Genomic DNA, 15,798 nt, shown 5'->3' on the forward strand with positions numbered 1-15,798 from the left:
CCCAGTTTTTTTAATCTCTCCTCGTATGAAAGCTGTTCCATTCCTCGTATGAAAGCTGTTCCATTCCCCTAATCATTTCTTTGTTCTACCATTTCCAATTCTAATATATCTTTTGAGATGGGGCGACCAGAACTACACTCAGTATTCAAAATGCAGGCATACAATGGCTTTATATAGTGGCATGATGATATTCTCTGTTTTATTATCTATCCCTTGGTTTTTAACATTGTTAACTTTTTTGACTGCGATTGCACATTGAGCAGATGTTTTCAAAGAACTATCTACAATGACCAAGTTCTCTTTCTTGAGTGGTAATAGCTAATTTAGACCCCATCATTTTGTATGTCAACCCTTTAAAGTTTACTGTCTTGCTTCTTTGGGTGGTTGGTTGTTCAGCTATGGTAGACGGAGGGTGTATTAGTGAGTTCCTCATCCTTCGAAAGAAACTTTTCCAAATAGAGCGCTACAGTCTGGCTCCTGGAAGGAGCAGGTCTTAGACAAAAGAAGGTAGGTGCACCATTTGGCTTTGAGAGTGGACTTGGGGAAAGCATTCTTAAGGCTGCCTCAGGGACTCTGGACACACCCTGGCTCACATTCTGGAAGACGAAAATGAAACATCCTCTATATTACCAGATGCAAGACCAAGAAGACACACCTTGTACTCAGACCTGCTCAACCTCTCCATACCACCCCCAGTCATGCTTCCAGTAGTCCCAGATCTTCTGGCTCAGAATGGAGGTGAGATGCTGCAACCAAACCTCCACTCTCTCTATCTAACCATGTGGATGCTTTCTGGTTGACTCAAGCAGAGAGGTCCTGCTTGCCGGAGGTGCAGGAGGTATGATAAACAGCATGTAGGAGTTAACAAGGACGACTTATCTTTTGAAATGGATGAGATTCTCCAGCTGGGCCCACGGGTACCATATTCCCCCTGTTCAGGCAAGCATCCAGGATACACTGGAGTCAATTAAAGCAAGTGAGTGTTTCCTAAGGCTCCTGGCGGGTGCACCTAGTGGCCATATCAGCTGGCCATCCATCTGTTGATTGACCATTCCTTTGTATTCTTACACCCAATAGATTCCTGAAAGGCATCTCTAGACTCTTTCCACCACTTAAGGACCCAAACCCAGCATGGGACCTTAATGTGGTCCTCTCCAGGCTAATGGAAGCCCTTTAGGGCAATGAGCCTGTTGCCAGTGGCTCAATCTCACCATAAAAGTTGGCAATCACATCAGCCAGAAGGGTTGGAGAGACTCAGGCATTAATGGAGGGACCCTCCATATACCATCATATATAAGGATGAGGGGAAAATGAAGCCCCACCCAAGATTCCTGCCAAAAGTAGCACTGGAATTCCACATCAGTGAGACGATCAGCCTACCTGTGTTCTTCCTGAAGCCTCATGCAGGGAGAGCAGAACAGAGTTTGCACATACTGGACATGCAAAGGGTGCTGCTATATTAATTGGACAGGGTCAAGCCCTTCCAGAAATCACCCAGACTCCTCTTTTGCTTATAGGGAAAGGGTTATGGGTCAAGCAGTACCCACCCAGAGACTATCTGGCTGGAGCATCAAATCATGCTTTTGACTCGCAAGGATGCTACTTCCATACAAAGTGTTAGTGCGTTCCTCCATATACAGTCTCTATCAGTGGCTTCTTTGGTGTGCCTTCCCATCAGTGACATCTGCAGAGCAGCAGAGTGGTCATCTGTCCACACATTTATGAAGCATTACACACTGGTGTAGGTGATCAGGGATGATGCCAGATTTGACAGGACTGTAAGGACTACTGTTTGGAAGTCACCAGCTTGGAATTAACGGACTATCAAAATAAAAAAGGTTACTTACCTGTACAGTACTGATTTTCTTTGAGATATGTAGTCTGTATATGTATTACACAAACCACCCGCTGTTACTACTACTTCGGAATTCCCCAAACCCTGAGCTCTGAAGGTGGTGAAGGAACTGAGGGTGATGAGGTGGCTCCAGGTTCCTCACTGGAATGCTTTAGAGTGTAAGGGTGCATGCACTGCCACACGGACGCTGTGGGCTAGAAAGTTTTCTGGCACATGCACTGCCCCCGCAATCGCAAGCTGTGGAATGTGATTTGGACTACACATCTTAAAGAACATCAGTGACTGAACAGCTGAGTAATCCTTTCCTTGGATGTGTGGCATAAGGCCATTCAGCCCCACTCTGATCTCAGACAGTGTTTGGTAGTTAAAGGGGAAGTCAGCCTCCTTTTACTATTAAAAGTCAATAAAGTTTACAGCCTGCAGCTTTAAATCCAGTCTGTCTTCGTTTTGCTGTGTGTCCTGATCAAAAATTGGTGGCTTCTTTCCACTTCTCAGGGGTTAATCAGAGATGTAGTATTGGGGCTTTACCTTATAATTATAATTAATAATTTGTATTACCATTGCTACTAGGAGCCCTAGTTACAGACCAGATCCCATTGTGTTAGGTGCTTTACAAACACAGAAAAAAAGACTGTGCCTGCTCCAAAAAGGCAATCTAAGACTTAGTAATGTTAACTTTACATTTTGTTATAAACAAAAATAAATGAACAAAGTACATTTTGTAACGTCACGCTAATTTGTTTGTTTTCTACTGTTTATTCACTAAGGATATGTCTACACAGCAACTAGATACCCCACAGCTTGAGCCCTGTGAGCCTGAGTCAGCTGGCATGGGCCAGCCGCAGGTGTCTAGTTGCTGTGTAGAAATACCATTACTTGCTAATTCACACAATGGGATCACAGGTCTGATGCAAAGTTTGCATAGGTGAAAGAAAAACTGCAAACTGATGTGTTATGTGCCTCTCTTAATAAAATAGAAGAATGGCCATACTGGGTGATACCAGTGGTCCACCTACCCCAGTATCCTGTCTTCCAACGTGCCAGTGCCACTTGCTTTAGAGGTAATGAATGGAACAGGGCAGTTTATCAAGTGATCCATACCCCATTGTCCAATCCCAGCTTCTGGCAATCTGAGATTTTAGGGATGTCCAGAGCATAAGGTTGCATCCCTGACCATTTTGGCTAATAGCCATTGATGGCACTTTCCTCCATGAACATATCTAATTCTTTTTTGAACCCTGTTACACTTTTGACCTTCAAAACATCCTCTAGCAGTGAGTTCCACAACTTGACTGTGTTATGTGAAGAAGTACTTCCTTGTGTTTGTTTTAAACCTGTTGCCTATTAATTTCAGCAGGTGAACCCTGGTTCTTGTGTTATGTGAAAGGGTAATTGTTGAACAGCACTTGTCCCAGTACAGATCCTTGGGGAACCTTGCTATTACCTCTCTCTTCTATGAAAACTGATCAGTTATTCCTGCCCTTGGTTTCCTGTCTTTTTTTCTAGTTACTGATCCATGAGAGGAATTTCCCTTTTATCCCATGACTGCCTACTTTTAATTCATCTGTTCATCTGTGTGTCTGATAAATCTGTTCTTTACTATAATTTCAACCAGTTTGCCTTGTACTAAAATTAGACTTACTGGCTTGTAATTGCCAGGATCATCTCTGGAGTAGTTTTAAAAAATAGGCGTTGCGTTAGCTATCTGCCAGTCATCTGATGCAGAGAGAGATTTATGCGATAGGTTATATATCACCGTTAGTAGGCTTACACCATATTAGTGTTGTAACAGACGACTTGAAAATTTTTCTTCATCATTAAATTGCTTTTGAAATTGGTATTTCATATAAAATACCAAAACAGAGTGAATTGCCTCTTCTGAAATCCTACACTTGGTACTGCAACAAATGTCAGCAGAACATTATCATCTGTGTACTCTAATAGACTCCTTGTGTTAGTGCAGATTTATGTAACTCATAACCTTGGACCATGTAATCTTTCAAAAGTTTTATGAAACTTAAGTTTCTAATATATTTGCAGCGGCTGAGGAGCTTGATACAGAAAATGAATTTTTGCTGCCTCCTGTCTTTGGGGAAGAATATGAGGAACAGCCAAGACCTCGATCCAAAAAGAAGGTAATAGATCATATGATTCAAATACAAAAAAACTTTGTACACTGCAGGTTGACTAAATTTTAGATCACTCTGAGAACTGAAGTTATTGCTAATTAAAATATTAATATGTCTACTTGCTTTGGAATGAAATAGTACATTTGTTCAAGTGGTAAAATTAATTCAGTGCCTTGCAATTAATTCAGTATAATACTTACTCCAGATTTGTTATCAGGCAGAGTGAGTAGGAGAGTGGTTGCCAGTTAATTTCTGGGGTTTAATCCCATCTTTGCCACTGACTTGTATAGCCTTGTACAAATCACTTTACTGCTGCCTCAGTTCCCCTATTTGTAAAGTGGAAACACTAAATCAGGGGTGGCCAAACTTACTGACCCTCCAAGAAATTCCATTGAGCGTAGAGCTTTACTTTGCTCAGCCAATTATATAAATGTATTAGCTTACTGGAGCAGCCACTATAAGTAATGATTATAAGTATTTTTCAATCGCTCAAAATTTTCCCAGACTTTGTTTCCACTCTGAAATTTTCCAGGTTTGAGGGCTGACCAAGTTTAATTTTTGGTTGTTGAAAATCTGAGCGGAAACAGTTCTGATGATTTTGAGTGTGAGTCAGGGGGGAAATATTTTCCCTATTTTTTGAAAGTATGATATATTTGTAAGAAAATGCTGCTGCATTTAACAGTTCTAAAGACAATGATTGGGTATAGAAAAGCTGAAGTTTGGATCAAAAAAGCCCTCAATGAGAAGTGCCTTTGAGTGTTCTGGTGAAAATTGGTTTTGATTAGCAGTTAAGATTTGTCAAAAATTGTTCTTGGCAGATGCACAGTATGTTTTGCACAGATTTTTTTTTTTTTTTTTTTTTTTTTTGGCTAAACTCATAAAGTGCAAAACTAAGACTGTGTTGTCCATGTGTGCATGGGAGAAGAATTTAGCAAAAGTCCCTGTGTATCTTGTAAATCATATGGGGCCATTGATATTGTTTGCTTGCTCTCTTTTTAAGACGGTGCAGTATTTGGGTTGCTCTTTTCCTAGCCTTTTCCTTCTAATAGTATCCCTATGGGTGCTCCACTCCAGGTGTGCTTGCATCCCTACACTGCCGATTGGAGAACTTTGGTAGCAGTGTCCATTTGGCCCGCACATGCACTGTCCCCCACCCCATGCTCTGCCATGAGGCTAAGCAACACTCACGGGCCAGCTCCTCTCAGTTCCTTCTCAACAACCCTGGCTAGAGATGGAGCTATTAGCAGTCCATTCTTCAGATTATCTCTCTCTTAGCACTTCAGTAGTTAGTTAATACTTTTCTCTTAGTTGTAGAGCTTTCTTTAGCTTCTCTTCCTTAACATGTAAGGACTATGGGTCAAAGAAAACAGCCATGAACCTGCAGCCTCAGGCATAAATCCCGCACTGCACATTTTCCAACTCAACACTATTATGAGCCTCAAAGGAAAAATCCAGATTTTCCAAATGTAAACCATCAGGCCACAGTCTTCCTTGTCACAAACATCCACCTCAAAACATCAGCTTTGACATCTTGGTCGGGGCACCGACAGACCTCTCCCCTCAACACCAACTGCAACTGAGCTACCCATCGCACACACCTGGATACCACCTTGCTTCGTTCCACAACAATTGGGAATGAATAATATCTGACCAAAGGATCCTGGAAATCATCCATAATGGGTACTCTGTCCATGTCACCTTCCCCCAGCACCCTTCCCTGTCCCTCTTCAGGGACCCTTCTCGCAAGAGTTTATTACGACAAGAAATAGATCTCCTCCATCTAGGAGCCATAGAACCTATACCTCTAGATCTACAAAGCAAAGGTTTCTACTCTTCTTATTTCCTGATACCCAAGAAGAAGGGAGGTGGGAGACCCATACTGGGCCTCAAAGCACTGAATAAATTTGTGAAAGCTCAAAAATTCAGGATGGTCACACTAGCAGTGATCATTCCATCTTTCGAACAGGGAGACTGGTTTTCAGCTCTCGACCTGCAGGATGCCTATTTCCACATATGGATCCTACCTTCCCACAGACGATTTCTCAGATTTAGGCTATGTCTATACTAGAGAGCTTACAATGGCACAGCTGTACCAATGTAGCTGCACTGCTATAAGATATCCCGTGTACCTGCTCTATGCTTTTCCATCGACATAATTAAACCACACCCCTGAGCGACATAAGTTATAATAACAAAAGTGCTAGTGTAGACATAGCCTTACACTGGGCCAGGACCATTACCAATAGAGAGCACTCCCCTTTAGCCTCTCATCGGCTTCGCGAGTATTCTCCAACGTCTTCTCCATAGTGGCGGCTCACCTATTCTTTCAGGGGATTATGATCTATCCCTATCTGGACGATTGTCTCCTCAGAGCCTGCTCCTTCAACAAGGCCCACCAGGTTACCCAAACCACTGTAGACTTGTTCACGGAACTGGGTCTCCAGATCAATGTCCAAAAATCAACGTTCATTCCCTGTATAGCACTTAGAGTTCATAGGAGCCAATCTTGACTCATTACAGGCGAGGGCGCTCCTGCCACAGCACAGGTTGCACACACTGGTCACACTCATAGAGACAGTACAGATCAGCCCTCAAATATCAGTCAGACACTGCCTCCACCTTCTGGGATATAGGGTGACTGGCGCATCCATGATACCTCATGTCAGAATTCACATGAGGTGCCTCCAGATGTGGTTCAGCTCTGGCTACACGCCGAACAAAGATAGACTAGACAAACCTTTATCACTGCCCACCAAATTCTAACACTCCTTGGACTGGTGGAAGGACTTAGCAAATGTCTGCACAGGGATCCCTTTCTCGCAAACTCCCATCATTACTCCTCACCACTGATGCATCCCTCAGAGGATGGGGCACACATGTCAACAATCTTACGAGACAGGGCAAGTGATCATCCATGGAAATGTCTCTTCACATCAACCTCCTCGAACTTAGACTGGTCAGGAATGCCAGCACCAACTTCCTTCCACTAATCAAGGGTACACACACAAGAGTCTTGACAGACAACACCGCATGTATGTACTACATAAATTGACATGGAGGCGCCAGATCATCCTCCATTTGCGTGGAAGCACTAAAGCTATGGAACCGGTGCATTTCCCACAGAATCACACTATCGCAGCCTACCTTCCAGGAGTACAAAACTTGATAGTGGACCATCTCAGTCGCAAGTTCCCACATGACTACAAATGGGAGATAAACTCAGCAATACTGCACATACTGTTCAAGAGGTGGAGGAGACCAACTACAGACTTGTTCACCACTTACCTGAACAATGTCCACACTACTCTAGGGCAGGAATAGGACAACACTCCTTGGGGGATGCTTTCCTTCTTCTGTGGAACAGGGACCTTCTCTACACCTTTCCCCCATTCCCCTTACTGTTGAAAGTCCTGTTAAAAATAAAAAGAGAAAGAGCAAACATCATAGTGACTGCTCCCATCTGGCCAAGACACATGTTTGTACCCTTACCTGTCACAACTGGTGACATGCCCTCTGATCTCTCTCCAACCCACTCCATGTCTCCTCTCACAGAACAAAGGACACACTCTTCATCCCAATCTGCAGATACTCCGACTCAAGGCCTAGCTCCTTCATGGTTCCAGCACATAGAAAGATCCTGCTCTGAGGAGGTACAGGAAGTGTTGTTACAGTAGAAAACAGTCTACCAGTCATACTTACCTGCAAAAGTGGACCAGGTTTCAGGTCTGGTGTAATTCCAGGCAAATTTCCCTGATATCTGCTAATCTTCCAGTGGTCTTAAATCATATACTGACTCCCAAGAAATCAGGACTAGCTCTCATTTCAAAGTTCACCTAGCGGCCATAGCAGCCTTCCATCAACAAGTAGAGGGCTCTCACACCCAACCGCAAAATGATTCTTTGGGGTATAGTAAACCTTTTCCCCCAACCCAGACATCCTATCCCAACATGGGACCTAAATCTAGTACTAAAAAGCCTAACTAGACCGCCCTTTGACCCCCATGGCTACTTGTTCGCTCACATATCTGTAGCTGAAGACAGCCTTTCTGGCGGCAATCACCTTGGCAAGACCGCACCCCAAGTTCATTCCCAAGGTGACCTCGTCTTTTCACATAAACCGACTCACTACCTGACTGTTTACCCTAAACCTCACCGTGATAACAGGGAGCCTATTCTGCACACGCTAAACGTTAGGAGAGCCCTGGCCTTTTATCTGGACAGGACAAAGGCCTTTAGGAAGTCTCCTAAGCTCTTCCTTTTTATTGCGAAGGTCTAAAGGTGCACCAATATTGGCCCAGAGACTCTCCAAATGGGTCTCAAACTGTATCAAACACTGCTATGAGGGTCTCAACATAATACCTCCATCTGGAATCCGCACACACTCCCCACGTCTGTTTCCTCCTCTGTCACCTTCCTCAAGAATGTACCTATCTTGGAAATCTGTAGAGCAGCAACCTGGGCATCTGCATCTACCTTCGCAGAGCACTATGCGATTACTGGGGACTCTGCTTCTGACGCTATCTTCAGCTCCGCAGTATTGTCATCCATAACAGATTAGACTCCGAAGCCCCAGCCTCCCATTGGGGATTCACCTACAGTGGAGCATCCTTGGGAACACTACTCAGAGAAGAAGAGGAAGTTACTCACCTTGTGCAATAACTAATGATGGTTCTTCAAGAGGGGTGTCTCTATGGGTGCTCCACAACCCACCCTCCTCCCCTGTATTTCGGAGTTCTTGTCAGGGACTCTGCAGTAGCGAAGGAACGGAGGGGAGTTCACCCATGCACGCTGGTTAGCCTCGTAGCAGAGCATGAGGCGGGGGACAGCGTATGTGCGGGCTGAGTGAACGCTGCTATCAGAGTTCTCCAATCCACAGCACAGGGACTCAAGCGCACCTACAGTGGAGCACCCAGAGGGGGACACATCTCGAAGAACAATCGTTCCTGCACAAGGTGAGTGACTTCCTCTTTTCTGAACAGTCTTATATATGGCACACACTTTGATGATTTGCCAGGCAAATAGTCACTGTTATTGATGCTGTTCTTTGAGCCTACCCTATAGATGCACTGTCACATGTTTTAACTCCCGTCCTAGAGATTTTGGGATGGTACCTCAGAATTGTTCCATGCCTATACCTGTCAATATCGAAAAGCTATAAAATGAGACATTTGGGGGGAAATGCATTATGAGCATTAAATTCACTTTTTGGAGGGAGAGGTTTGGAAGAATATTGCAAAAACATTACTAAAGAAATAGCACCAGCTTCCTTTTACGGGGAAAGATGTCATATACGCCAATTATCGCCAGTCTATAGAAGGAAAATCCTCAGACTTCTAACTATGTAAGATTTGGCATCCTTTTCTCTAAGTCCATAAGTTTAATAAAGATGCACTACTTTACCTGACAGTCCTACTCTTAGTGTGCAAAATAACTGAAACAGAGTATGTAACATTAATAAATACTCCTAAAGAAATGTCCTTACATGTATGCTACTAGTAACATCCTGATCATTGGCTTTCGTTGTTTATGCTCTTCAGATCCGTTTTTGCACTTCACTCAGTTTAGGCACTGAAAATAGATTGCCCAGATTCTTTTGTTCATAGTCTGTTCATAGTCTGTTTCCAGTCAGTTTCCCCTTGTGGCACACAGGCACCAGCACAAACTGTAGTGTAGCAAACTGTTTCATAGCATTTTTTTTTAAATGATGAAGAAAATTCTATTAATATTAGGGTTTCTGAAACCTTCTTTATATGTTGCTTACTAAATTTAAATGTGGGTCCTGCACAAGCTGGAATTGGTCTTTCAGTATTTAGTATATTTTCAAAAGGGGTCAGGTCCAGCCTCCCTGTTTCTGGGTGCGGTTTGCAAAATGAATGATGGACTCAGCTTTTAGTTGCACCTCTAACTTCCTGATTTGCATATTTGCAAAATGAGGACTTGAAAATTAATCTATAATCTTACTCTGTGAACTGTGGTGCCAGGAGTGTGTGTTTCTTAGTGTGATTCACTAATGTAACACTTTTTCTTTATAATAAAAAAAGTCCATCTAACTTCATCTATCTTAGATACCACTTTGTTAGGTGTCTTAGAAGTACCTGAGTCAGCACAGGTAGAACTGTTTTTGGAAGCGTCTTCAGTATAAGGACCCACCTATTGACTCTAGCTGAATGAAACAAATATTGCTACTTCCGTTTTATAATTCAAAATCTGGCTGGCAGTTCGTTATAGTTTGCTTAGTTTCTATGTTTTTAGATAAGGGTAATATTACTGACTGTAAGTTAGATCAGTTTAATAAGCAGTAATATTTACAGATTTATTTCAATGACAGGGAGTGAAGAGAAAAGCAGTGTCAGAATACCAGTCTCATGATGATAGCTCTGAGAATTCAGAGTGTAGTTTTCCTTTCAAATATGCATATGGTGTAAATGCGTGGAAACACTGGGTAAAAACTAGGAGTCTAGATGAAGATCTGCCAGTATTAGAGGAACTGAAATCAAGTAAGTATTGCCCACATATTTGTAATTCATTTTAATTTTTTATAAGAACTTTTATATTTTCATGAACTCTTCACCTTTTATAAACTAATTCTTAATATAAAATATTAACTACTGTTTTCAAGTTTTAATCAAACCCTGTGTACAACAGAATTATTTATTTCTGAAAATAGCTGCTTAACTCTTTTTCCAAGTTCCCACAAACATGGCTTTTCCTAAAGACACCTTCTGCACTAGATTCTGAGTCCTGGGTCTTGTGCTCTTGGTATGAAACAGGATTGACTACTCTAGTTGTCAGCATTTATTGTGGCCCCTTGGTTTTCTAGCAGCCCCCTGGTTCTCCTTAATTCTTAGCCAGCCCCAGAGTTCACATCTTAAGAGATCTTCAGCTGGGGACGGAGTTGGCAGTGCAGAGCTTCTAACCTCTACCTGTTTGTGGGGCTCTGCTCAAGTGGGCTTCGGAGCTATGGAATGCAGCTGCCCTTCCTGCAAGGCTCTTCTGGTATCAGCATTTACCTTGGCCCCTGGGGCCACTAATCTCCTCTTCTGCTAGTCTCTCATGTGCTTTAGCACAGCCATATACACCAGAAATGCAGCCATTCTTTCTGAAACCTCCCTCCCCCACTCCCTGTATTTGAATTAATACCTTGGGCTATTGTCTTACTCCACCTTTTCCTCAGCCTGGCATGACAGTAAATTCTCCACGGTGGGTAATAATCTTCCCATCATGGCACAGTGTAGTGTAGTCAATTAACATAGCCTTGAATCTGGTGGCTTTGCTGTGTAATTTAGGTCAAATATATCAGGTACAACACTGGAACTCACTTATTATTCTGCACAGAGAATGTCTAAACCAGTAGTTCTCAACCAGGGGTCCAGGGCCCCCTAGGGGACCTCGAGCAGGTTTCAGGGGGTCCTCCAAGCAGGGCCAGCATTAGAATCCCTCGGACCCAGGGCAAAAAGCTGAAGCCCCACGGTATGGGGCTGAAGCCCAGGTCCCTGAGCCCCGCCACTTGGGGATGAAGCTGAAGCCTGAGCAATGTAATTTGTGGGGGGCCCCGTGGCATGGGGCCCCAGGCAGTTGCCCTGCTTGCCACCCCCTAACGCTGGCCCTGGCTTTTATATGCAGCAAACCAGTTATTGTGGCACAGGTGGGCCATGGAGTTTTTATAGTATGTTGGGGGGGCCTCAGGAAAAAAAAAAAAAGGTTGGGAACTTCTGATCTAAACCATTTCCCCTCCCATAGCAAGTAATGTTAATGTTGTTGTGTAATGTTATATTTGTTTTATCTTTATTTTACAGCAAAATCTGTGAAATTAAAGGAAGATCTGCTATCGCATACTGTAGCTGAGCTAAACTATGGCTTGTCACGTTTTGTCAATGAAATTCGAAGACCGAATGGAGAGAACTATACACCTGACAGCATCTATTATCTGTGTCTTGGGATTCAGGAGGTTAGTAATCTAGAAGATGCAGTAGACTATGGAGCTGATGATTTGACTCTGATATATGCTTTAATGAAAGAATTGGGGATAAGAAAATATGGATTTATTGGTTGATAAGTGGCTAGGAGGCATTATGAACATAGGAGCTGTTGTTAATTTGGAATGCAGAGAGATCATATAAATTACATAATGGAAAGGTGTGTGTTTTGATGATGAACTGCAAATACATCTGGAAATTTGAAAGAAAGGTGGTACAACATGATACTTTTAAACCTTGTGCTAAATGAAGGTAAGGAATGAGTTGCCTTACATTCACTTGTGTCTGACAAAAACAATTTTTCAAATGTTGCAATTTGTGTGGATTGCCTAAGATGATTTAATGATCAAGCAGAATGAAACAGTTAACTAATTGTATCTACACAGAAAATGACTATTTTCACAAACTGTGGAAGCAACATTGATAATGATGACTAATTTATTCGTTCGTGGATGGAGGGGACAGCTGTGTGGTGGAATGCTTATTGGACAGAGCTGCCTTTGCTGAATACTGAGCACTATTAGCCTGCCTTAGTTTGTGGAATGTAAAAAGGTTTAATAGTTATACAAAGTGATTTAAAATTCTTTCATACTTCAGATCAGAAAAGAGCCACTATAATTCCATTGCAGATAAAGACAGTAAAAGACCATTAGATTCTTAGATAAAGAAGGTGTTCCATAACTTTTATCTTTGAAGTAGAGGGGCATCTCAATTTTATTTTCTGTTTGTGGTGCAGAAAGCAGCCTGTAGTTTAAACATTCTAAATTCCGAGCTGAAAATGATAAGGCTGAAAATTTCAGTCAGTCCAACTTCATTTATATATGTGTCTAATATAGAGCACCAGCTCTTCTTTAACCAACTATCACCCTAGCTAATCTTCCTTATTGTTAAGGGAAGGGACTGAAATCAAATAACGAATCCCTTAAACAATCAAAAATATTTTAAGAAATTCTTCTCCAACTATTTAGTTTCTAGTGGGAGCTAGCTGATAACTTTCCAAATATCAACCACGAGGAAAAGACAACATCCTTTATTTGGCAAAATATACAACGTTTTTAAGAAAATGTAGTTTAATCTCAGGTAGCTTTCCACCACTGTCCTTGCATGATCTTCTATCACTCTGACATCAGAGCTCCTTATTAAATTTTTTTTAAATCAGATATACAGTACTGAAAAAATAAGCCATCTGCTTATAAAACAGTGCTCTCCCAATAGTTGTACTCTCTCCAAATTGTTCTTTTATCTCTTCTACCCTGCCTGTTTTTCTGTTGCAAATATTAGGCATATATTTAATTTTAAGTTTATAGTTAGTGCTTTGTCTTGCATGGATATGAATATCAGGAACCCTAATACAAAAATAATATATTGTGACATTGGAGTAGCATTCTTTATTGATCATGCCATTGCAACTATTGTTTGTATTTGTGTTTCATATTTCAATTGGGATAGTGCCCATAGGTCCCAGTGGGATTTAGGGCCCAGTTGTGGTAGATGCTATTCAAATACATAGGAAGACTTGGTCACTGCACTGAAGAGCTTAAAGTCCACAGAGACAAAAATGAGTTGGGGATTAGAGGCTATACACACATGAGCAGTCAGGGTGACAGCAAGTACACATCTTGTTAATGCCAGATTTTGTGCATTTTAAGGAAGTATCCTCAAGTGCCTTTCCCCCTTTCCTACAAGCAGAAGCAGGTTCAGACTTTCTCCTGGGGCCTAGCACTGGGAATATTTTTAAGTGACAATGTACTAAATTTGATCCCATTGTCCCTATGTGAAACAAAACCCAACTCACTTCTTAGGTCATTACATCCCTTCCTCCCAGCAGACGGCCCTAGACTGGAATCCATGGAATGGAGAATAAATATAACGTCCAGGAAAACTGTTAAAGGGCTTAAGCAGAAGGGACTTTGATAAGCTAGGAAGGCTTATGTCAGATATTAGTTGTTAAAGGATTTTGCTAGTAATAAAACAAAATTAATATGAAAAAAACCCCTCAGACTTGTATATTCAAATAAACCAGATAAGTACTCTATGGAGGAAAACTAAATTGAGAGATCAGTATATTACGGAAAATTAAGAAATGTATGCTCTTTTCAGATCAAAGGAGTAACATTTATATTGAGGAAGAAAGCTGAGAAATTATCAAGGCAGGCAAAAAAAAAACTAATGAATTGAGAACAGTATTAAGCCTTCATTCAGATACAGTGGAAATTCCCATGGGTCTAAATCTAATCAGCAGTGTTTTAGTAACTTGTACTAATACTGTCCGACAGGTTGTTGGGGAAGGCAGAGGGAAGGACAGAGAACATTTCTTCTCCCCCAATAGAATTACCATCGTTGTTGGGACTAGATAGTGCTGCAGTGATGAGCCTTATTCTCTGTTCGATACAGGCTTTGAGCATAATGGGGGTTGTGTAGAAACCTTACTTGTATTCGTTTTTCTGACATTGATATATTTTGAAAGCACATAAGAATATTTTTTTTAAAGGGACATTTGGAAAAAAGCATCAATACGTTCAAGACCAGGTAAATGTGTTAACCAAAACAAGGAAAAAAATAAGTGGAGGGATCCTCTTGAGATTTCTTATACAGACTTGTTGCATTATCTGATTTAGAATTGTAATAAATTCAAAATTGCATATCTGCAGTATTGAAAATATTTGTAAGCGTTTTAAGTTTTCAAGAAAGCATTTTTGTAAATGTATCCATTCCAAATCAATTCTCTGAACTAAGGTACCGTGTATTCAGAAACTTAAGACTTCAAAGAAAGTGTACAGATTCATTTTTCCTTATTATAAAACTAAGTGCAAAGATAAGGTAGTCAAGATATGCTGAACTTCTGCTTAATACAAATGAGTGCTGTGTTTAATGTTATTTCAAGGATGTGTACAGAAATAGAAGCCATTTCCAGAAGTGAGCACATGTTTTATTGTATTCACTAGCAACAGGCTTGTTTTCACTAAGATAATATTTAAGTGGAAGTTTTAAGAAGCCAATACTCCATTTCTTAGAAATGTCTCCAGAGAGGATAATGTCTAATACTAGTATAGCCCTCATAATTAATTCTTGGTCAATGTTCAAAAGAGCAACCACTTCTGTCTGTAAGATTAAGATAATTAGACATTAGACTGCAGAATATTCAGGCGCCTTGCACAGTCTACCAGTTTTAGAATCATAGAAGCATAGAATATCAGGGTTGGAAGGGACCTCAGGAGGTCATCTAGTCCAACCCCCTGCTCAAAGCAGGACCAATCCCCAACTAAATCATCCCACCCAGGGCTTTGTCAAGCCTGACCTTAAAAACCTCTAAGGAAGGAGATTCCACCACCTCCCTAGGTGTAACCCATTCCAGTTCTTCACCACCCTCCTAGTGAAAACGTTTTTCCTAATATCCAACCTAAACCTCCACACTGCAACTTGAGACCATTACCCCTTGTTCTGTCATCTGCTACCTCTGAGAACAGTCTAGTTCAGAGGTCAGCAACCTTTCAGAGGTGGTGTGCTGAGTCTTCATATATTCACTCTAATTTAAGGCTTCGCGTGCCAGTAATACATTTTAATGTTTTTAGAAGGTCTCTTTCTAGAAGTCTATAATATATAACTAAACTATTGTTGTATGTAAAGTAAATAAGGTTTTTAAATGTTTAAGAAGCTTCATTTAAAATTAAATTAAAATGCAGAGCCCCCGGGAATATTGGCCAGGACCCGGGCAGAGTGAGTGCCACTGAAAATCAGCTTGTGTGCCGCCTTTGGCACCTGTGCCATAGGTTGCCTATCCCTGGTCTAGAGCCACCCTCTTTGGAACCCCCTTTCAGGTAGTTGAAAGCAGCTATCAA

General features: G+C 41.5%; 1 protein-coding gene across 7 annotated transcripts in view; it reads left to right on the forward strand.

Moving 5' to 3' along the window:
- The window catches only part of ZMYM2 (zinc finger MYM-type containing 2), a 189,407-nt gene that overhangs the window by 163,581 nt on the left and 10,028 nt on the right, over window positions 1–15,798 (forward strand). For all 7 annotated transcript variants that reach the window (XM_024216997.2, XM_024216980.2, XM_024217026.2 and 4 more), the window contains 3 exons: window positions 3,896–3,990; window positions 10,312–10,480; window positions 11,780–11,931. In XM_024216997.2, the coding sequence (XP_024072765.1) occupies window positions 3,896–3,990; window positions 10,312–10,480; window positions 11,780–11,931 (416 nt within the window). The remainder of the gene's footprint in view (window positions 1–3,895; window positions 3,991–10,311; window positions 10,481–11,779; window positions 11,932–15,798) is intronic.

The sequence above is a fragment of the Terrapene carolina genome, unplaced genomic scaffold, assembly GCF_002925995.2.
Source record: "Terrapene carolina triunguis isolate 2854851 unplaced genomic scaffold, T_m_triunguis-2.0 Scaffold138, whole genome shotgun sequence".
In the NCBI taxonomy this organism is placed as follows: domain Eukaryota; kingdom Metazoa; phylum Chordata; order Testudines; family Emydidae; genus Terrapene; species Terrapene triunguis.